Source organism: Impatiens glandulifera, chromosome 3 (genome assembly GCF_907164915.1).
Source record: "Impatiens glandulifera chromosome 3, dImpGla2.1, whole genome shotgun sequence".
NCBI classification, from domain to species: Eukaryota; Viridiplantae; Streptophyta; class Magnoliopsida; order Ericales; family Balsaminaceae; genus Impatiens; species Impatiens glandulifera.
Window position 1 is genome coordinate 55,924,059 of NC_061864.1, and position 22,991 is coordinate 55,947,049.

Genomic DNA, 22,991 nt, shown 5'->3' on the forward strand with positions numbered 1-22,991 from the left:
GCCAAACAAACTCATCAAAACATTTAGAGGGCTGATTTCATATGTAAAAAACCTTACGACCCGAGGGGGGTCTTCAGGGAGCCGAGGGGCTTTCAGGGAGCCTTTAGGGGACCGGTAGTTGCCTTCAGGAGACCGAGTGTTCAATCCGGTTCAATATCTTGTGCCCTACCAAACCATTATCCATAGGAGGATGAGGCTAGAAATTTTATTGAGAGTACATATCTGGGGGATGAGCAAGAGCAGGAGGATTAGAAAACTAACCATGAACAGGAGAAGCATGAGGATCAAGATGACTAGCCCACTCCGGGCACTACTGGTACCGGTAAAGTTTTTACTAATATTTATTGTTTATATTGATTTTGACCTAATAATATTAATTTGCTACTTTTGCAGGTTCTTGATCCACGCGGAGACGAGGTTACAACAAGAATATCGAGTTTGCGAGAAGACCTCATGGATCCAGGGTGCCATTGAGCTTCATAGATGTGGATGGGAGGCCAAATCGTGATGCTATGTGTATGTGGTTTAGGAATGTGGGGTCGATGATGCGAGACCCCTCACTCATCTTGCATCACTAGATAAAGTGGATTACTTTGAGTACCGATCAATTGGATTCACTATGGCTTTCTATGAAGGTGAGAAGTTGAAATTACATTTAATTAACATTCCAATGAAGTTTTACAATATTTACTGATTTTTATTTTTTTTAGGATCCATTCGAGAGTACAAATATCCCTATAGATACGTTTAGAGAGACCGATATGACACACGCCAAACAAATATGGGCTAGGTGGTGCTCCGATTTGACTTGGGATTACGTCCGGATTCATAACGGAGATGAGGCGACTGTACTTGTGCGTCCCCTACTAGGCTATGATCCGACAGATTTGGAGTTTCTCTACAGACACCACTACTTCACCGAGAACTTCAAGGTACGTACAATTTCAGAATTGAAATATGTACTAACAACACTAGTTCTATCAATATTGGAAATAGAAAGCAAGTGAGGTTTTCGCACCATACGAGCATTAAAATGTTTTCACGAGTAAAAGAAGAATTGGTATGTACATTATTCAATTAAACCTACTATAAATCAAAATAATTTACTGATAAATAAGTTATTTGAACAGGAGGCTGAACTCGAACGTCCACCGACTATTATAGAGAGGTTCAAAATGACTCAAACCCCAAGAGTCACCAAAGACAACACTACCCCAATGTCGGACCAATGTCACAAGAAAAGACCGTAAGTTAATAAATAAGTTTAATTAAAAATTTAATAAAACTATATATATAGCTTATACAATTAAACTTTAAAATGTGAAGGTGGAGATGGAGCAAGTGATTAATGACACACCCGGTATCTCTAACTTCAATGTGAACGAGAGAGTGTTCGGCCCGCAACGACATAGGACTGTGATATGTATGGAGTCAAGCGTGCGTCCAAAGCGTTTTCACGGAGATCGATGGAGGGGCAACAATTCACAACGTGGAGGGTCACTAAGAGAGGAGAACCAACGCTCCAGACGCGGGCCAATGAACTCGAAGAGATTGTTCAAGTTAACAATGAGAGAACGCAAGAAGAATTGGCGGAATATATACGACAAATCGCATTTATATTAGCATAGTAATAGAATTAACCACCACCCCTGAGTTAGTACGTTTTAGTATATGTTTTTTTTCATTCATTATGTATTTTTTGATTAGTTTATCGAGTTTGGAGTATTTACATTTTGGATTAGTTTATATGTTTGTAATACATATTGATTAAGAAATTTGGAAATGTAATGATTTTTATTTTTGTTTATGGATCATATTGTATTTCTTTTGGTTTGGCTGATAACAAATTAAGGTTATGTAAAAAACAAATATACTATTAAATTTTTGTAAAGGGGAAATACTGAAAGATTTGATAAAATCTATCGGCATTGCTAGTTACACTTTGCCGACTTATTTAAACAAATCTTTCGGTAAAGCATATACCGAAAGATTTGTTAAAATCTTTCGATATTTCCCCTTTGCCGAAATATTTCAACAAATCCTTCGGTATTTCCCCTAATTACACTTTGTCGAAAGATTTATTGAATCTTTCTGCAAAGCCAAAATTTTCGGTAGGCTTGTCGAAAAATTTCAAGAAATCTTTTGATATTTACCCTGAATAAAGATTAAATGGTCTATTCGGCTTTTATATATTCAAACTGTTATCAGCCAAATTAGAAGAAATATTATCTATGCTAAAATGTCAATAAATAGTTTATGTCAATAGATCTAATCATATCTATCGGAAAAAGATTTGTCGAAAGATATGTATAAATCTTTTGATAAAGTTTATACCGAAAATTTATACATCTGTCAGCTAAGGCTCCAATACCTTTACCGACAAGATCTATACTGACATATGCCGATAGATTCCTATTTGTCGGTAAAGGTGTGATACCGACAAATTTAGGGCCTTTAACGGCATAAAAGCCTCATTTTTTACTAGTGTCAATTTGGGAGCTAGAGAAGGTTGAATTACTCTCAAAACCAGGTTGCACAGAAATTAACAATGATGCGTCTAACCTTGTTGATGAATCAAAAGCCTTGGCTAGAATTATTGTTCGAAATTACTTGGGAAGACCAATTCACGTCTTTACGCACAATTTTAGATGCCTCTCTCCTGCAACAACGGAGACAATGGCCATCTGATATGTAAAAGTGCTTTGCTATTGACAAAAAATGGCACATTGTGATTTTTGAATCAGATGCTAAAGGGGATTAAAAAAGGGTTGTATAATATATTCTCTTCAATTGGATCTCATTGTAGTCTTGATGTAATTATTCATCAATTTTCAAACTTCAATTTGTCCTCCGCAATGCCAACGAACACACAACTATTGTGATATAATTTTTTTATTGACATTTCTGTTTGTTTTACTAGCACTACCTTTAAATTGGTTGTTTTTAAATTATTTTTCACCTTTATAATAATAATTTGGAATACTTTTATATAAAAAAAAAAACTATTTCAATTTGATTCATAGTGTAGGGTGAAAACAACTTAATAATTAGATGTTAGTTTTATAAGTATGGTATATGAAAAGGGATAAAAACTCACAAAATTCTAACAATCAATATACAATAATAACAAATACAAATAATAGAACGAATAAAAACTCACATAAGTTTAAACAATCAATATAGAACAATAACCATTACAAATAAAAAAGCTAATAAAAACTAAAAAAAACAAAAACTCAAACAATCAACATACAATAATAACAAATACATATAAGAAAATTAATAAGTACTCACAATAACTAAAACAATCAACATACAACAATAACAAAACACTCAAAGGAAAACAATCCATGGAGATTGATAGATATCTTGCAGTTGCCATTTCCTAATGTTCATATAGAGAAAATTCCTGAGATTGAAATTGCAGGTCAGGTTTCCACCATTGTTGAAGTTTATGAGCATCTAAAATTCCCTTTGCCCGGTTTATTATGATCAGCTTTGCTGATGGAAGTAAATGCAGTGGAATATCTGATTTCTTCCCCAGCATCTTCCTCCAGAAGTGTATAGCTGAAACCCTAGCAGCAGTGTGTGCTATATCCGCCATTCCATGTTCCACCATCTTCTTCATATCATTGAAATAACTTTGATATTCTGAACAGATCAGATCCTCTTTATGAACACATAGGTTTGGTTTCCAATAAGACAGTTTTGTAAACTTTTCCTCTTCTTCTTTTTTTTCTTCATCTGTAAAAGCTAGAATATTTCCAGTAACATTTAAAAATGTCATCGTCCTTCGAATAACTTTTTTCAATGTCCTAAACTTATTCTCACTTAACAACATTATAGCAGTAGTGTGTGGTGGGTTAAAGAGAAGAGTTTCTAGGTAAATTCCCTTCTCAATGGCCATATGTTTTCCAACAAGTAAAGCTATAGCTGCCCCTAAGGAATGCCCGACAAGAATAACATTACCCTGACCAATTTCAGCAACTTTTTCCTCTACAACCTTCATCGCGATTTCAAAACGGGATTTGCGATCGAGTTTATTTTTGACAATAGACAAATTCAGTTGCATGTCCTGGAACAATTCACGTCCTTTCATGGTGCCTCTAAAGGCAATTACGCATCGTGGGCCAATTACGTAAACCGCACCAAAGATGCTTTTATCTTCTTCGTCATAAAGTTTCTCCAATAGTTTGAAGCCAAAGAACTCCCACCACCGAGGGGCCAATGCATGTTCTCCGTATCGATGTCGTTTGTTGTCACGTTGGAGGATGTAAACACCATTAACTAAAGACGCATATATAGCTCTTTGATGACCCTCATCATCCCTAACAAGTTAGATGTTAGAAAGGCAAGCATTTAATTATAATCAAATAAAATACAAATACAATACAAGGTGAAAAAATGTTTAAACTAGATGCCAATTGTTGAAAAATAATAGTTGCTTAAAAAAATGGACAAAAAAAGAAAAGAATAGTGAAGTTAAAAAGTTCCAAATAAAAATAAATATACTAGATTCAAATGAATAATCTTAATTAGAACTTAATATATAATACCAATAGTTAACATTGCGCAGATGGTATGGTCCAAATGAATCAAAGACATCCTTATCGGATCCCATCGAAACACTAGATTATGAAGAATAAAATCAGCACCAAATTAAATATTTTTAATTTAAGAACATAAAAGGTAAACAAAATTGAGAATGTATAATCGACTCACATTAGTGGTTTAAGCTGGCTTGAAACAAATGAGAAAGGAAATATGAAATATGAAATTATGAGTTGAGCCAATGAGTTACTGCATTTATTTATAGACTAAAAAAAGTAGGTCAGTTGACCAAAGTCAAAAAGGTCAACGAGGTCTTTAAGAATTTTTTACTTTTTATAAAAAAAAATATATTAAGTAGAGGTTGTTAGTTATGCATAGTTGACCAAAATAAAACAACACGGTCCAACTTAATTAGCTAAGCTAAAGTTTAAAATTTTCATAAAAATGTACTTTCATTTATTTTGAATTTTATTTTATCAAAATAAAAATACAGTGAAAATAATTTAAATTATTTTGAAATGTATACCAATCAAATGAAGGTGTTCTGTATTCGGTAATCATAAAATTAAAATTAATTAGAATTTCAGTAAAATTTAAAATAAAATAATTTTATAATTCTAAATTACATTTTTTTTACTTGGGATTGTAATTTAAATATTTTTTTATATATATTTTCAGAAAAAAACATCTTATTATTTTATCATTTACAACAATATAATAAAAGTTCTCAACCGATAATTATTATTTTAAATTTAAAATTTTAAAATGTCAAACCGATATATATATATATATATATATATATATATATATATATATATATATATATATATATATATATATATATATATATATATATATATTTATTGAACATGTATATTTTTTAGTTAGGAAGTTAAAATTTTGAACCAACATTTTATTTTTTAAATTTAGAAAGTTAAAATGTCGAATCGATATATTTTTAATTCGTCACTTATTGTTATGGAACTCAAACGAGTTCGTATTTAGAGTCACCCTCAATATATTTCAAGATTGATAGATCTTCTTCAATGAACTCTACGTTTTACAAAATTTTCATACTCATTTAGTTGTTTTAATTTTTAGATGTTATTTTGTATTATATGTAAATTAATATTTCATATTTAACTTCTTCTTTGAATAAAAAATATTTAACTCTTTATAAAAAAAACTAACAAAGAATACGAATAGAAATGAAAATGGTAACCCATATATCTAGTACTTATGATACCCAATGACCAGGTTAAAATATTTTAAATTAGGTTAGGGTCTGAGAAGTACCCTATATGTAAAAAAACATTGATGAACGAGGTTAACCTAAGACCATCAAACTAGTGGTGGGCTTAATAGTAAATTAAATTGGCCAAACAACTCAATATGTAAAAAAAAATTATTTTTAAATTTATTGTTTATAAGAATTCAAATATTTATAAATAAAAAAGTAATTTATATCTACCAGTGAAAATAATCCTTGATTTGATTTGACTATACATAGGGTAAAGATGATATTTGAGTTTATTTTATAATAATAATATTAATTTTAATATATTATAATATAATTTTAGTATAGACAAGTTTTTTTTAAAGAGACGGTGAAACATCGTGGATTTTCTAAAACGAACGAGAGACGGGGATTGTATTATAAAAAAGATTCGAATAAAACGGAGCGGGATAGTAAATGCATTCCCGTCTCGTTCCGCTTCATTAACTTCCTTAGTTGAGTATGAAACTACGGTGAAACATCGTGGATTCTCTAAAACGAACGAGAGACGGAGATTGTATTATAAAAAAAAAATCGAATAAAACGGAGCGGGATAGTAAATGCATTCCCGCCTCGATCCGCTTAACTAACTTCCTTAGTTGAGTATCGAAATCGTGCTAGTTTAATATGTTAAAAATATATTAATTAATTATTTAAAAAAAAAATCATCCTCACAAAATTACCCGTTTTTGAAAAAAAATTATACAATAATATATACTTCTATGGAGTGTAGTAGTCTTATTTGGTTAACCAAGTTTTGTAAGAAAGACAGGTCTTCCATAATTTGGTAGCCAAGTCTTGAGTTTTCACAAATAATTATCAAATTGTTTTTTTCTTATATTAATTCGATCAAAAGTTCACAACCACCCTTTAAAACAACATCTAATTTATATTAATGATATTGTTCAATAATTCATAGACTAAAATAAGTAAGTCAGTTGATCAGTCAATAAGGTCAACTAGAGCTCTTTAAGAATTTTTTATTATTTATAAAAAAAATATGAATACTAGTTGTTAGTCATCCATAGTTGACCATAACAAACAACACCGTCCAACATAATAACTAAGCTAAAGTAAGTTCAAAATTTTCATAAAAATGTACTTTCATTTGTTCAATAATTTAAAAATATTCTTTTAAATTATATCAAATTTAATCTCAGTAAAAAACACTCCACATTTTAATTAATAAAATATCAAATCAAAATTAGAAAAAAAATAAAATATTTTTAGATAAAAATTGAATAAAGAAAGTAATATCTTATAAATTCTTAGATCAAGTTATAATTTTTTTATTATCAATTTCTTCTATTGAATTTATATTTTGATAAAATGCTTTTTTTTTTTTTTATAAACTCAAGTGAATGGTTTTTGTGTTCTAATATAAAGATGGAGATTCATGTAATTTGAATTTTGCAAAATATTTCTTCTTTCCTAAAATGTTATGTTTCAATTTTATGTCGTAATAAACCCTTTAAATATTTACTCTTGTGCATTTCTACCTTTAGCTTTATTTCAGTTTCAACCATTTTACCAAGTTCGCTGCCTTGTTTGATTAAGAGTTATTTCGATTTAACAAACATCATTCTCATTTATCATCAGCAATCACTTAATCAATAATATTATTTAAATTGGTATCACGTGTCTTAATCAATAATATTTTTTAAATTGGTATCACGTGTCCTAATCAATAATATTATTTAAATTGGTATCACGTGTCTTTGACAAAAACTCGTCTATTCAAAATGGTTAATTGGTAGTCATGTTATTATTTTATATATTCATGTTTAGTGATTATAAAAAAAATAAAATTGATAAACAGTTAAAATTATTTCAGTAAAATTTCAAAAATAAAAAGATCAAAAATTAAAACTAAACAAATACTCTTATTGTTATAAAAATAATTGTATGTAATGAATGGGTAACAAATATCAATAACGACTTTATAGATTATAGATCTGTTATTATATCCAGTATCTTGTTATTGATATCTAGTATCTATAACAGCTATACCAGCTCTATAAAGCCTTTATAGATATCATATATCATCAACGATTTTATAAAGCTGTAATATATATCAATAACGGCTCTAAAAAAGCCGTTATTATTATACCATAGTTTTCTTTTCATTTTTCTAAACACGGGTATCAATAACGGCTCTAAAGAATGCCGTTATAAAAACCTCTATATTATCTGTAATGATTTTTTGAAAAACAGTTACAGATACTCCCTATTAATTTATTTTTCAAAACAAAGGATATTTGTAACGCAATTCAAATAACCCTTATATATATATATATATATTTTAATGGAATTTAAAGCCGTTAAAATAATTTAAAGGGTTGTTAGAAATATTAAAAGGTTGAGGGAGAAGAGAGAGGATCGGTTTCTGACTGAGGAGACAACTTATGCAGTTACATAGGTTCCAATTTTTTTAATATTTAATAGTATTATATTATTATTTTTTTCTCATTTAATATTAAATATATATTATATATAACTTTATTTTTATTTTTATTTAATTTCTTATTTTTATATTATAATATATTAATTATTTATATTTCAGTTTATATTATTAAAATTTAAAAAAAAATACTATTTTAGGGCCTTAAAATTTTAATTAGCATAAGGTTTCAAATTCTCATGGCCCGAACCTCTTGAGGTCTACGACTGGACAGTGAGCGGAAGAAGAAGGAGAAGGAGAAGGAGAAGGAGAAGGAGAAGGAGAAGGAGAAGGAGAAGGAGAAGGAGAAGGAGAAGGAGAAGGAGAAGGAGAGGAAGAAGGAGAGAGAAGGTCGGAGAGAGGAAGATGGAGATGATTGAAATGTATTCTTTTGTTTGTATTCTATCGCGTTAGGCCATCTCCAACCCAAATACCTATTCTCAAACCTAAAATGCAGTAAACATTCCATCAAATCAAACAGTAATTCATCTCCAACTCAAACTCAAAAGAATATTCTCAGATTATTCCTTTTTATAATAATTTTTAATTTTTTTAATATTATCTATATATTTTTAAAAATTACAAATTGAACCCATAACTTTACAACAACTTATTAATTATTTTTAAATTCTAATTATAAATCAATTATTTATAAAACTGCATAAAAAAATTAAACATTATTAAATAAACACAAATTACATTTCACAAACAAAAAAATACAACAAAACAAACCTTATTAAAACATACTTTCCACACATAAAATAGACGATTTATCAATTCTCAGAATTGGTGTATTCCTCCCACAAATGATCAATTAATGCATTACGAAGTTCAATATGGGCTTCTTTATTTCCTATATTTTCATACCGAGATATGAAATCTTGAAATCGAGTGTTTTCATTTATCACCATTTCGACCTCCGATGAAAGCGTTTCAATTTCAATTTCAATAGGTGCACTAAGATCATGTTCATCCTCAATAATCATGTTATGCAAAATTATATATGTAGTCATTATATCATGCAACACTTCTTTTCTCCAATATCGTACCGGTCCTACTAAAATGGCAAAACGTGATTGAAGGAAGTGGTGCAAATTTACCATATTATTACTTATATTTTTATTATTCATCTTGTATTTTATATGTAATCGGAATGTCTTTTTTAATTTCTTAGTTATGTAATCGGAATGTCTTTTTCAATTTCTTAGTTATGTAATCGGAATGTCTTTTTCAATTTCTTAGTTATGTAATGAATTATTGTAATTTTTCGGTTTTTCTATGTGTTTTATTTTATTAAAATTGTTTTTATTATTTATTATTTTTTTTATCAATATTATTTATTATCATAAATTTATAATACTTAAAAAATATAAAATATAAATATAAACAAATTTAAATATAAGTTAATCATATAAGCAAATTTAAATTATTATGAATTAAATATATAAATAAAGTAAAATATAAATAAATTATATAAATAAATTAAAATATAAATAAATAAAATATATAAACAAATTAAAATATAAATAAATTATGTAAATTAATTAAAAATAAACTAAAAAGATGGAAATAAAAATTTTGAAAACTTTTTATTATGTGAACAATGTTCCTGCAAATTTAGGTTTGGAGGAAAGAGAATTTACAGAAAAATTCAAAATGCAGTTGAGTTTTTAGGTGATGGGTTGAAGGATTAAAACTTATTATGGAGATGAGTTTGCAGGTGGGTTAGAGATAATCTCGTACTATAATTTCACATTTCTCAGTTTTCTCTCACTCTTTGCATTTCTCTCTATATAAAAGACCCAGAACTGTGGCTGTGGTTCCTTCAAAAATCCACCCCCAGTTCTCAACCTAGACCAGTCGGTAACATTTCTCCATTTATGAGCCAAGTGGCCCGAAATATCCTGTTATTTGGAAGAGGATTCAAGGAGTAAGTAAAACCTAAGTTAGATCTTCAGATTTGAGATATGTTATGAACAATAATTTCTTCTGGTTATAATCCGATCATGAAATGCTATGTCTCATTCCCCATTTGAGATGATTAGGCAATTGTGGGTATTGATTAAATTATAGGTTTTGTCATTCTGACTCTATGGAAAAATCTAATGTTGGAGTTTATATATAATAAAAAGAATGACCTTAGAAATTGAAGAGCTTGAAAGTTCTATTAAGATTCAAATTGCTAAGTGACCATTTATGCTTGTAGAAGTAGAATATATTAATCAGTTAGATTAGAAAACTTGTTCATGTCAATAGCTTGCAATGTCTTGACTCTTGAATCATGAATTCCTATCTCGTATCCTGAATTTGTTTCTATTATCTGTCTTGTTTGTTGAAATTCCTCATATTTTCATTGATGTGATGATCTTTTACAATTAGATGATAAATGATCTGTCTCTCTTAAACATTGAATATAATTTTATTGGTTATTTTTAAGATACTGAATTAAGGGTTGGTTGTTCTTCTTCTTACTTGTTGTCATAAATTTCTGTCTCGTATCCTGAATTTCTTTCAATTTACTGATTTGTCAGATGGAATTCCTTATATCTTCTGACAAACTAGTCTCTCTTAAACGCATATAGTTTTATTGGTTATTCTTAAGATATTGAATTAAGGGTTGGAGTTTATTTTTCTTCCTTCTTGTTGTAGATTTCTAATCTAAGACTTACAGAGCAAGACAGTCAAAATCAAGAGTTTACTAAAATCGTTGGTTAATTGTAAACTCATAAAATTTCTAGATTACTTGAAATCGTAAGATTTTAATTTGTATTTATATATATAATTAAGTATTTTATACTTAACCAATTTTAAAAATTTATATATTTAAATATAAAATTAATTATAAAATAATATAAAGTAAATAACACTATAAAAAAAATTAAATTTATAAAATTAAATATATTAATTTATTTATTTAAAAAATAATAACTTTATTTTTTAATTTTTAAATATAAATTTGTTTTTTAAACGTAAAATCGTAATATCAAAATTATTTATAAAATCGTAAAATTTTATTATCATAAATTTAAAATGGTAAGAGTTTACAAATTTAAGAGTTATTTAAAATAAGACCTAACCTTATATGAAATTATAAAATTTTAAAATTTTAATATTTAACTCGGAATTTTAACAGTCTTACTACATATCACAAGAGGTGAAGAGGATAGTAAGTTAACCGAGCCTATGAAGGTGTCATATCTGGCATGGATGTAAGAGAAAGGTAATTAGTTTGAAACACCAGCTTCATCTTTTGAAACACATTTTGGATCTTGATATCAATTAAAAACTGTTGATTAATTTATTTGGAAACACTGTCTTCTTGTGAGAATTTCTTATTTAGAAGAGATAATGCTTTGAAATAGAATTTAATTATACATGTAGATTCCTCACCTGATGGAATTTCTTCTTGGTCTGACTTATTATATTAAATAAATGTAGGATTGTCAGAGCATTTTTGGTGGAAGAACAAAAAAAATTGTGAAGAAAGTTATGAAGATCCAGAAGGCCAAGGAAATCTGATGATGATGTGAGGAGCTCTTCCTCCACTACTTGAAATGATTTGAAAATGGGAAAAGGAAAAATTGCGGAACAACATCGTAGGGTAGAGCGTGACCAAATATTTATTTAGTGTATTAAGATTTGAATATTATATATGAATATCGTTTGAATTAGTATTTTTATTTATATAAATATTTTTGACAAAATAACTATTTAATATTATTTATATGGTCAAATATTAATAATAGAAACAAAGTAAAACGAAATATATTTACATATTAATAACTGCATTAAAAAAAAAAAATCTGTTACTAAAATATATATTAATAATGTCATTGCTTTTGGGAGAAGCTTTGTACGACAACTCTCAAATGCCGTTACAAATCAATATATATAATGATGTTTAATTTTTAAAGTATCCAGATTGTCGGGTTGAGAGCTGTGATTAATTTGGATATTTATGTGAGAATAAATGGATACTTGGGTCGGATTGAGGTTGACCCGGCCATAAACTTAAAACGGTTAAAAATAAATTTAAAAATGTTAATTGTAGGTTTCGAACTTGCAACCTATCAAAACAAGTACAACCCTTTAACCAACTAGACTAACAACACTTTATATTTAAGATTCAACACCAAATTTGATGAACGCGAGACATTTTAACAATAAAAGTTCAAATTTTTAAATAACTAATCTATATATATAATGATGCTTAATTTTTAAAGTTTCCGGATTGCCGGGTCGAGAGTTGTGATTAATTTGGATATTTATGTGAGAGTAAATGAATACTTGGGTCGGATTGTGGGTTGACCAGGTCATAAACTTAAAACGGTTAAAAATAAATTTAAAAATGTTATTTGTAGGTTTCGAACTTGCAACCTAACAAAACAAGTACAACCCTTTAACCAACTAGATTAACAATACTTTATATTTAAGATTCAACACCAAATTTGATGAACACGAGACATTAAAAATTCAAATTTTTAGCTAACTAATCTGTATATATATAATGATGCTTAATTTTTAAAGTATCCGGATTGCTAGGTCGAGAGTTGTAGTTAATTTGGATATTTATGTGAGAGTAAATGGATACTTAGGTCGGATTGTGGGTTCACCTTCCAATAAACTTAAAACGGTTAAAAATAAATTTAAAAATTTTATTTGTAGGTTTCGAATTTGCAACATAACAAAAACAAGTACAACCCTTTAACCAACTAAGCTAACAACACTTTATATTTAAGATTCAACACCAAATTTGATGAACGCAAGACATTTTAACAATAAAAGTTCAAATTTTTAACTAACTAATCTATATATATATAATGATGCTTAATATTTAAAGTGTCCGGATTGCCCGGTTGAGAGCTGTGGTTAATTTGGATATTTATGTAAGAGTAAATGGATATTTGGGTCGGATTGTGGGTTGACCCACCCATAAACTTAAAACGGTTAAAAATAAATTTAAAACTGTTATTTGTAGGTTTCGAACTTGAAACCTAAGAAAACAAGTACAACCCTTTAACCAACTAGGCTAACAACACTTTATATTTAAAATTCAAAACCAAATTTGATGAACGCGAGACATTTTAACAATAAAAGTTCAAATTTTTAAATAACTAATATATATAATGATGCTTAATTTTTAAAATGTCCGGATTGCCGGGTCGAGAGCTGTGATTAATTTGGATATTTATGTGAGAGTAATGGATACTTGGGTCGGATTGTGGGTTGACCCGGCCATAAACTTAAAACGGTTAAAAATAAATTTAAAAATGTTATTTGTAGGTTTCGAACTTGCAACCTAAGAAAAAAAGTACAACCCTTTAACCAACTAGGCTAACAACACTTTATATTTAAGATTCAACACCAAATTTGATGAACGCGAGACATTTTAACAATAAAAGTTTAAATTTTTAAATAACTAATATATATATATATATATAATGATGTTTAATTTTTAAAGTGTCTGGATAGCCGGGTTGAGAGCTATGATTAATTTGGATATTTATGTGAGAGTAATGGATACTTGGGTCGGATTGTGGGTTGACCCGGCCATAAACTTAAAACGATTAAAAATAAATTTAAAAATGTTATTTGTAGGTTTCGAACTTGCAACCTAAGAAAACAAGTACAACCCTTTAACCAACTAGGCTGACAACACTTTATATTTAAGATTCAACACCAAATTTGATGAACGCGAGACATTTTAACAATAAATGTTCAAATTTTTAACTAACTAATTTATATATATATAATGATGCTTAATTTTTAAAGTGTCCGGATTGCCGGGTCGAGAGCTGTGGTTAATTTGGATATTTATGTAAAGAGTAAATGGATATTTGGGTCGGATTGTGGGTTGACCCGACCATAAACTTAAAACGGTTAAAAATAAATTTAAAAATGTTATATGTAGGTTTCGAACTTACAACCAATCAAAACAAATACAACCCTTTAACCAACTAGAATAACAACACTTTATATTTAAGATTCAACACCAAATATGATGAACGCGAGACATTTTAACAATAAAAATTCAAATTTTTAAATAACTCTATATATATAATGATGCTTAATTTTTAAAGTGTCCAGATTACTGGGTCAAGAGCTGTGATTAATTTGGATATTTATGTGAGAGTAAATGGATACTTGGGTCGGATTGTGGGTTGTCCCGACCATAAACTTAAAACGGTTAAAAATAAATTTAAAAATGTTATTGTTAGGATCTAGGTCGCGGCTGGAGGACCGGGGTCTGGCCGGTTAGCGCTTTTCACTTTAACGGTTGGTGTTTAATCCGGTTAGAGATTAACACCAGGGTTTCAATACTACACAAACTGTCACAAACCCTTGAACCGAGTTTAAGTGCGGAAGTGGTTTGTTTCAGGTTGAAGTAACACACACACAGGAAGAATAGAACCAGATTTGGATAAAGTCGGTTTGGAGTTTGGTAGGTTGGTTTGGGATTTAGTAAGTCGGTTTAGGTAGGATCGGTTAGAATGTAAAGCCGACAGAAAGTAATAACAAGACAGGTTTTTATGGATGTTCGGAGATAAGACTCTTATGTCATCCCTTCCTCTCGAAATCGCGAGAAGGATATTCACTAAGGAATACACAAACACAATCCGATCGAGACTTATTTTCTGCTCGATAACACTCGTACAATTTTAACCGAAATTGTAATCTTACTTCAAATGCACACTAAAATCTAGAATCTTGTGGAGAGATAAGCTTGTAGTTAATGATTCTTAGAGTTTGTAGCTGGTAGCGCTAGTTGTTGTTAGAACTTGTAGCTCTTGTAAACTTGTAACTCTAGAACTTGTAGTTGGTGGAATTGGTAACTCTCGTAACTGCTGCATTTATTCCTCTTCATCTCCTTCTTTTATATATATAATGATGCTTAATTTTTAAAGTGTCCGGATTGCCGGGTCGAGAGCTGTGATTAATTTGGATATTTATGTGAGAGTAAATGAATACTTGGGTCGGATTGTGGGTTGACCAGGTCATAAACTTAAAACGGTTAAAAATAAATTTAAAAATGTTATTTGTAGGTTTCGAACTTGCAACCTATCAAAACAAGTACTACCCTTTAACCAACTAGGCTAACAACACTTTATATTTAAAATTTAACACCAAATTTGATGAACGCGAGACATTTTAACAATAAAAGTTTAAATTTTTAAATAACTAATATATATATATATAATGATGTTTAATTTTTAAAGTGTCCGGATTGCCGGGTTGAGAGCTATGATTAATATGGATATTTATGTGAGAGTAATGGATACTTGGGTCGGATTGTGGGTTGACCCGGCCATAAACTTAAAACGGTTAAAAATAAATTTAAAAATGTTATTTGTAGGTTTCGAACTTGCAACCTAAGAAAACAAGTACAACCTTTTAACCAACTAGGCTAACAACACTTTATATTTAAGATTCAACACCAAATTTGATGAACGCGAGACATTTTAACAATAAAAGTTCAAATTTTTAACTAACTAATTTATATATATATAATGATGCTTAATTTTTAAAGTGTCCGGATTGCCGGGTCGAGAGCTGTGGTTAATTTGGATATTTATGTAAAGAGTAAATGGATATTTGGGTCGGATTGTGGGTTGACCCGGCCATAAACTTAAAACGGTTAAAAATAAATTTAAAAATGTTATATGTAGGTTTCGAACTTGCAACCAATCAAAACAAATACAACCCTTTAACCAACTAGGATAACAACACTTTATATTTAAGATTCAACACCAAATATGATGAACGCAAGACATTTTAACAATAAAAATTCAAATTTTTAAATAACTAATCTATATATATAATGATGCTTAATTTTTAAAGTGTCCAGATTGCCGGGTCGAGAGCTGTGATTAATTTGGATATTTATGTGAGAGTAAATTGATACTTGGGTCGGATTGTGGGTTGTCCCGACCATAAACTTAAAACGGTTAAAAATAAATTTAAAAATGTTATTGTTAGGATCTAGGTCGCGGTTGGAGGACCGGGGTCTGGCCGGTTAGCGCTTTTCACTTAACAGTTGGTGTTTAATCCGGTTAGAGATTAACACCGGGGTTTCAATACTACACAAACTGTCACAAACCCTTGAACCGAGTTCAAGTGCGGAATTGGTTTGTTTCAGGTTGAAGCAACACACACACAGGATGAATAGGACCAGATTTGGATAAAGTCGGTTTGGAGTTTGGTAGGTTGGTTTGGGATTTAGTAAGTCGGTTTAGGTAGGATCGGTTAGAATGTAAAGCCGACAGAAAGTAATAACAAGACAGGTTTTTATGGATGTTCGGAGATAAGACTCTTACGTCACCCCTTCCTCTCGAAATCGCGAGAAGGATATTCACTAAGGAATACACAAACACAATCCGATCGAGACTTATTTTCTGCTCGATAACACTCGTACAATTTTAACCGAAATTGTAATCTTACTTCAAATGCACACTAAAAACCTAGAATCTTGTGGAGAGATAAGCTTGTAGTTAATGATTCTTAGAGTTTGTAGCTGGTAGCGCTAGTTGTTGTTAGAACTTGTAGCTCTTGTAAACTTGTAACTCTAGAACTTGTAGTTGGTGGAATTGGTAACTCTTGTAACTGCTGCATTTATTCCTTTTCATCTCCTTCTTTTATATGTGAAATGTGTCAACGGTCACATTTCTTTTCCTTGAATCTGATTGGTTGAGCAGATGTTTAGTGATTCAGACCTGGCGGTTTAGGCTTCTAGTGCGTAGGACAAACCGACTAGGTTTGTCTTTTACTTAATGTAGCACCTGTCGGTTTGACAGTTGCCTACACCTGGAATGTTGCGCCTCTGACTTATCCTAGAGTGGAAAGATCTTTTTCAGGCGGTTTTCTGTTGCCTGTAGAGTATCCTCAGACTTGTATGAATAGGGCAATGTTACAGTCTGTCTCTTTGATATCATCTCCGCAGATAATCAAAGTGTTTGTTTGCACCGATTTGTAGATTGCACTTAGTTTTATGTTCTTGGCTTCTTTCTCTAAGTAGCTTGTTCATCGGTTTTCTAGATTGATGTATTTCGGTTTAGAGTGTCTACCGGTTGTTTGGGTTAACTGGATGACTTCATGTTTTTGGTTATATCTTCCGCCTTGTCTTCTAACCGTCTTGTTTTCCTGATCGGTTAGGTTCTTGGCCGGTTGTGTTGCTTGACCGGTTGGATTATTTGATCGATCCTGATTCTTTAACCGTTCATGCACAGGAAGTTTGTTTTTGTTAAGTTCTATTTAACCGGTATAATTTTATCTAACAATTTCTCCCTTTTTGATTATTTTATTTAAAATATTCAAAATCATGTAAGAACTAGAATGTAGGCCGGTTGTTTTAAAATTTTATTTGGCCGGATTTTTGGAAAATGACTTAGGAGAATTTTTCGAAAAGTGTTGGAAAATTTGAGAAAAATTTTGAAAAATTTTATCTTATCAATTTTTCTATTTTTGATTATTTTATTTAAAATATTCAAAATCATGTAAGAACTAAATGATAGGCCGGTTTCCAAAAATACTTAATATATATAAAAGTTTACAGAAATTAATATAAACATTATAAGTAAGAAACTTCTATTCCCTCTTCCTCGGCATGAGTTTTTCCCTTAGGTGTTCAGGCACTACTCCCCTTCCCGGATTGCTGGGACCGGCGTCAGGTCTGGAGGAGGATCCTTGACCGCCTGAGGTACCGGTGAAAGGTGAAGCTGGTGGAGCAACCGATCTGAGCGAAATTACTTCGAGAACCCGCGATCTTTTGAGCGGTGAAACGGCTTCTTCTTCGAAGTCTTCATCATATTGCAAAACCGGGTACATTGGAGGGTCGGTAACCATTTCAGCAACGTTGTCCAGTAGCTTTGCAATTGCCGCCCTCTTGGAAGATGCCGTTCTTTATCTGGTAGCCGGTCCGGATGAAGAAGCATCCGCCTTTGACTTCTTATGAGCGTTGGCGAACTCATCGAATGCTAGTTGTTGGCTGATTAGTCGAGCCGCATCCTTATTTTGCTGAACCGCTATGGCCGGTGCAGCATTTTCTATTGTTTGCATATGTCCGGCCAGGTCCGCATCCGCCTGTACCTTTTCCTTTTGAAGTAGGACTTGCTCGTCCAGGGCATCCTGAATCTTTTGAGCCGCGAGTTCATTCGCTTTTTCAAGCGCTTCGTCGGCTGCTAGTTTTGCCGCTATCAACTCCGCCATTTGTTCGGTGACCGCTTTTAGGTCGGCCTCGGTCTTGGCGTGCTTCTCTTCAAGCGTTGCCATTTTCTTAAGTATGGATCCGGCCTGGACACCTGATTGAGACAGATCTCCCTCAATACCTTTCAACCTTTAATCTGTTGTTATTAGGTGTAGGTCGATCAAACCGACCTTTTGGCTGGTATGAGCAAGCTCGGTCTCAAACTTCGTAGTTACGGCCTCCAACGTCTTAGTTCTGTCAGTTGTTGCACCGAACAGAAGATCGGTAAGACCGTAATTTTCCTCAACGGACGTAATCCGTTTAACTGCGGCTTCCAGCCGTTTATCGGTTTTCTCAATCATCTCGATAGATTTTGTTGCGGTTTCCTTTATTTTCTTTTGACACGGAAAGATGGCGTCATTGACAAATTCCTCAATCAAGTTCTTGACCCTATCCTCACGGCCAGAACCGAGGCGTTGTCGGTTTGCGGAGACCCTAGCCGATCAGTGGGCGGTGTACCCGTTTCGATTTCGGTGTTGTTGATTGTGGGTTCTGGTGGAGGGGAGACATGCTCGGCCTCGTTTGGATTCGGACCGCCATCATCCTCAAGATGAGATCTGGAGAAGAGTGATGCCTCTTTGTGACCGGGTTCCGCTTCCAACCATTCCAGCTCATCGATTAGTTCTCGTTCCTTGACCACCAACATTTCCAGCACTAAGGCCTCGAACTGGGAATCCTCCGTCCCAGGGACATATTTTTCACGGAGATGAAGGATGTGGTCGGAAAGCACCATCAACCGCGCATGCGGTTCGACCATCCTTCCTCTTCGGAGAGCGGTTACCACGTCCTTAGCTCTTGTAAGTTTGAGCACCGCTGTTTCTATTTCTATCAACTTTTCATACCTTCGGTCAACGGGTTGCTCCGGTAACATGTTGGCAAAGAGGGTTTCCTGCCGAATCAGAGCCCATTGGAAATAGATGTCGCTCGCAGCGTGAGCCTGAGCACCAAGTTGATCCATTATTTGGTTGACGAGGTCCTCTCCCAGTTGCCGAACATTCTCATTCGCGGCTTCATCAACTTCCGGTTGCCTGCCCGAACTGGTTTCAGTATCGTCATTTCTGACCGATTGTTCTTCGACCACGTTCTCCTTTCCTTTGCCAGACCGATCCGCCTCAGTGTTGTATGAGAGAGTCCGGCCAGAGCTTGAAGCCGAGTCTTCCTGATTAGGGGTGTCGGTCAGAATACTAGCCGACTTGTGTAGACACTCATTTTTGTTCCCCCAAATTTTATTATTTTTGAGTTTATAAAAATATTATTCTAAAGGGCTAATAGTATTGGAATTAGAAATTATTTTAAGCAACAATGCTGTATTATTTGGATCATAAAATAATTAATTGAAGGATTATTTAAAAAAAAAATCCGAGTGTTATAAACAGATAATTAAGGCGAATAATAGATTAAAGGAATTATTATCATTATTTATTAGATATTTTGGGAAAGATAAAAATTAATTGATCAAAATATATTAATAATTAAAGTTTGAAAAAATTAATCTATTATTATCTATAAATATATTGTTGGATGTTAAAGTATAAAATAAAATACAAAATAATAAATGGTAAGTGGATTAATAATCAATATACTTATTAATGTTATTTTTATTTTATTTAGAAACATTTTAAAAATGCATAAATAAGATGTAATAAATATATATGATTGATATTAATTTTATTATTTTTTATTTTGTAGGCCATTGATTTATAAAGGAAATACATAAAAAGACCAAATTCAAAAAATATGAGGGGCCCATCAACAATGAAATCCAAACAAATAATATATATATATATATATATATATTTGATATTATTATGATTATTATTTTATAGAGAGAAAGATCTCAGCCCAAACCCTAATGAAAGTAGGCCCATCAGAGTAGACCGGCCTGATACACTAATACGAAAAGGCTGAGATAATAATAGCCCAGGCTGAGGGGAAATTTGAGGAAATGACCCCAAAAAGGGGGCTAATAGCCGATGGTGCGGGCCACTAATTTTTATAGCGCTGGTGACCCCCAAATTTTTTAATGACCATTTTACCCATACGTCACGCACCCTCCAGATGCGTGACGCACCCTGAACCCTATAAAGACTTAATTTTTTTTCATTTTCGTTTCATTTTCTCTCTCATCCATTCTTCCCTTTCTTCTCCGCCGTGAACCCTAATGGTGGCGGAGAAGACTTTCTCTCTTTTTCATCGCTGAAGAACCGATCGAAGAGGCACCGTGGACCATTCCACCATATTCAATGGCCTATAGCTGCGAAGAACTTCCAATGGCGAACGACGACGACCGAAGATAAAATTTCCACTATATTCGTTTATATTTTGTGTTGATTTCGTTTACATATGATTGTTTGTGTTGATTTCCTTTACATGTGATTGTTTGTGTTGATTTCTTTTACAGAACATCATTGATTCGCCCTGATTCGTTGAATGCAGGTTGGTTGGTTGGATGCGTCACGCAGGGTGCGTCACGCAGGGTGCGTCACGCAGGGTGCGTCACGCAGGGTGCGTCACGCAGGGTGCGTCACGCAGGGTGCGTCACGCAGGGTGCGTCACGCAGGGTGCGTCACGCAGGGTGCGTCACGCAGGGTGCGTCACGCAGGATTCAGCTCAAATCCCTTCCAACAATTCAGGTAACAAACAAATGTGTTTCTTGTAGAGTTAGTTAATCCATCCAGTTCGATTTGATATCTTTAGTTATCTGGAAATCTTTTATGTAGTTTCTTGATTTGGTATAACCTCTAACAGCGTCCAAGAAAGGAAATTTATTTATTTGTTTGTTTGTTTGTTTTTAGGATCCAAATAATAATAATAATTTGTTTTTGAGGTTTAATCAATTGGTTTGTTTGTTTGTTTTTATGAACAATATTACAGTCCCATCTTGTTGTAGAGAAAACAATGATATGATTATCCCATCTCCAAGATCAGAGAGTGAAATCCTTTCATCAACTCATGCTAAGGCATTCTCATATAACGAGCTAAGGAACGCCACCAGAAACTTTCGCCCTGACAGTCTTTTTGGCGAAGGTGGATTCGGTTATGTATTCAAAGGTTGGATTGATGAACAATTGTTCACTACTTCAGGCCAGGTTCTGGCATCATTGTTGCTGTCAAGAAACTTAAACCTGAAGGCTTCCAAGGTCACAAGGAGTGGTTGGTATGTTTTTTTTTTCTTTTTTTTCAGGTTGTAATTATTTTGCTCTGTTTTTGACTTCTTCCAAGTATTATTATATACAGACGGAAGTTAACTATCTTGGCCAACTTTTTCATCCGAATCTGGTTAAGCTTATTGGGTATTGTTCAGAAGGTGATAGGTGATAAGGATAAGCTCTTGGTTTATGAGTTTTTGCCAAAAAGGAGCTTGTAGAATCATCTTTTCAAAAGTGAGTTAGTTTTCAACATATGCCAATAAAATTTTGAATTTTTTACTTTTCACTTAGAAAATTATTACTTAGAGAATGTGTTGTGTAGGATTTCAATGCAAAACTGTCGGATTTTGGGTTGGCCAAGGCAGGACCAACTGGAGATAGGACACACGTATCGACTAAAGTGATGGGTACCCACGGTTATGCAGCACCGGAATATGTTGCCACGGGTATAGATTAGAACTTTTGCAAGATTCTGTTTTTTTCTTATATATAGAATCAACTTTCATACATTATTTTTGTGATTTTGTCAATCAACAAACAGGTCGGGTTAACGACAAAAAGTGATGTGTATAGTTTTGGAGTAGTGTTACTCGAATTGCTATCTGGTCGTCTAGGTGTTGACAAGTCAAGAATGGGTGTAGAACAGAATCTAGTGGAGTGGGCTATTCCTTATTTAGGGGACAAACAAAAACTATTCAGGATTATGGACACAAAATTAGAAGGACAATATCCTCAAAAGGGAGCTTTTATGGCTGCTAACCTTGCTCTGTAGTGTCTAAAATCAGAGCCTAAAGTACGCCCAAAAATGTCACTGGTTTTAGCCACCTTAGAAGAGATCCAGTCCTTGAAAAACACATCCAAAACTCGAACTGTTAATGACCCGAAAAGTAACTTACCACCAAAAACGCATCATTGCTCGCCCATGAATACGACACATTCTGCTGCCTCTCCATTACCAGCCCACTGGCAGCAGCCTCGAGTACGATGAACAAATCTTTTTTTTTGTTAGAATTGTCTTATATGTTGTGCCAATTTGAGTTTTGCTGTAAACTCTGTGCTGTGTATATATACAACACCTTTGTTATAGATTATTCTTCATTTAAGTTGGTTCAAGCATTTAATTTATTTATCTCGATCACAATCATAGTCACGATAATTGGAGAAATAGCAGAAAAGTAAATTAATTTTTTTTATTTGTTATTTGATAAGAGAAGTGTGATTGAGGTAAATCTTTGAATTTTGAACGAAATGATTTAATGGTTTAGTTTCAAGTTATAGAGGGTTAAACAAGTCTGGATAGTTACAAATAAATTGTGATTTGTGAACCAGAAGTTG

At 32.2% G+C, this 22,991-nt stretch overlaps 1 protein-coding gene and 1 pseudogene across 1 annotated transcript; one reads left to right on the plus strand and one right to left on the minus strand.

Annotated features, from left to right (window-relative positions):
• Positions 1–3,290: 3,290 nt before the first annotated feature.
• On the minus strand, positions 3,291–4,120 carry LOC124933017 (GDSL esterase/lipase At4g10955-like). The gene has a single exon (XM_047473741.1). It carries the CDS (start codon positions 4,097–4,099, stop codon positions 3,386–3,388), a length of 714 nt encoding a protein of 237 aa, XP_047329697.1. The 5' UTR covers positions 4,100–4,120; the 3' UTR covers positions 3,291–3,385.
• Positions 4,121–21,356: 17,236 nt separating this feature from the next.
• On the plus strand, positions 21,357–22,651 carry LOC124928709 (annotated as a pseudogene).
• The last annotated feature ends 340 nt before the right edge of the window (positions 22,652–22,991 follow it).

What these genes read in the sequence shown, in the direction of transcription:
- LOC124933017 (XM_047473741.1), bottom strand. Translation starts at nt 4,099, where the DNA reads ATGAAAGGACGTGAATTGTTCCAGGACATGCAACTGAATTTGTCTATT.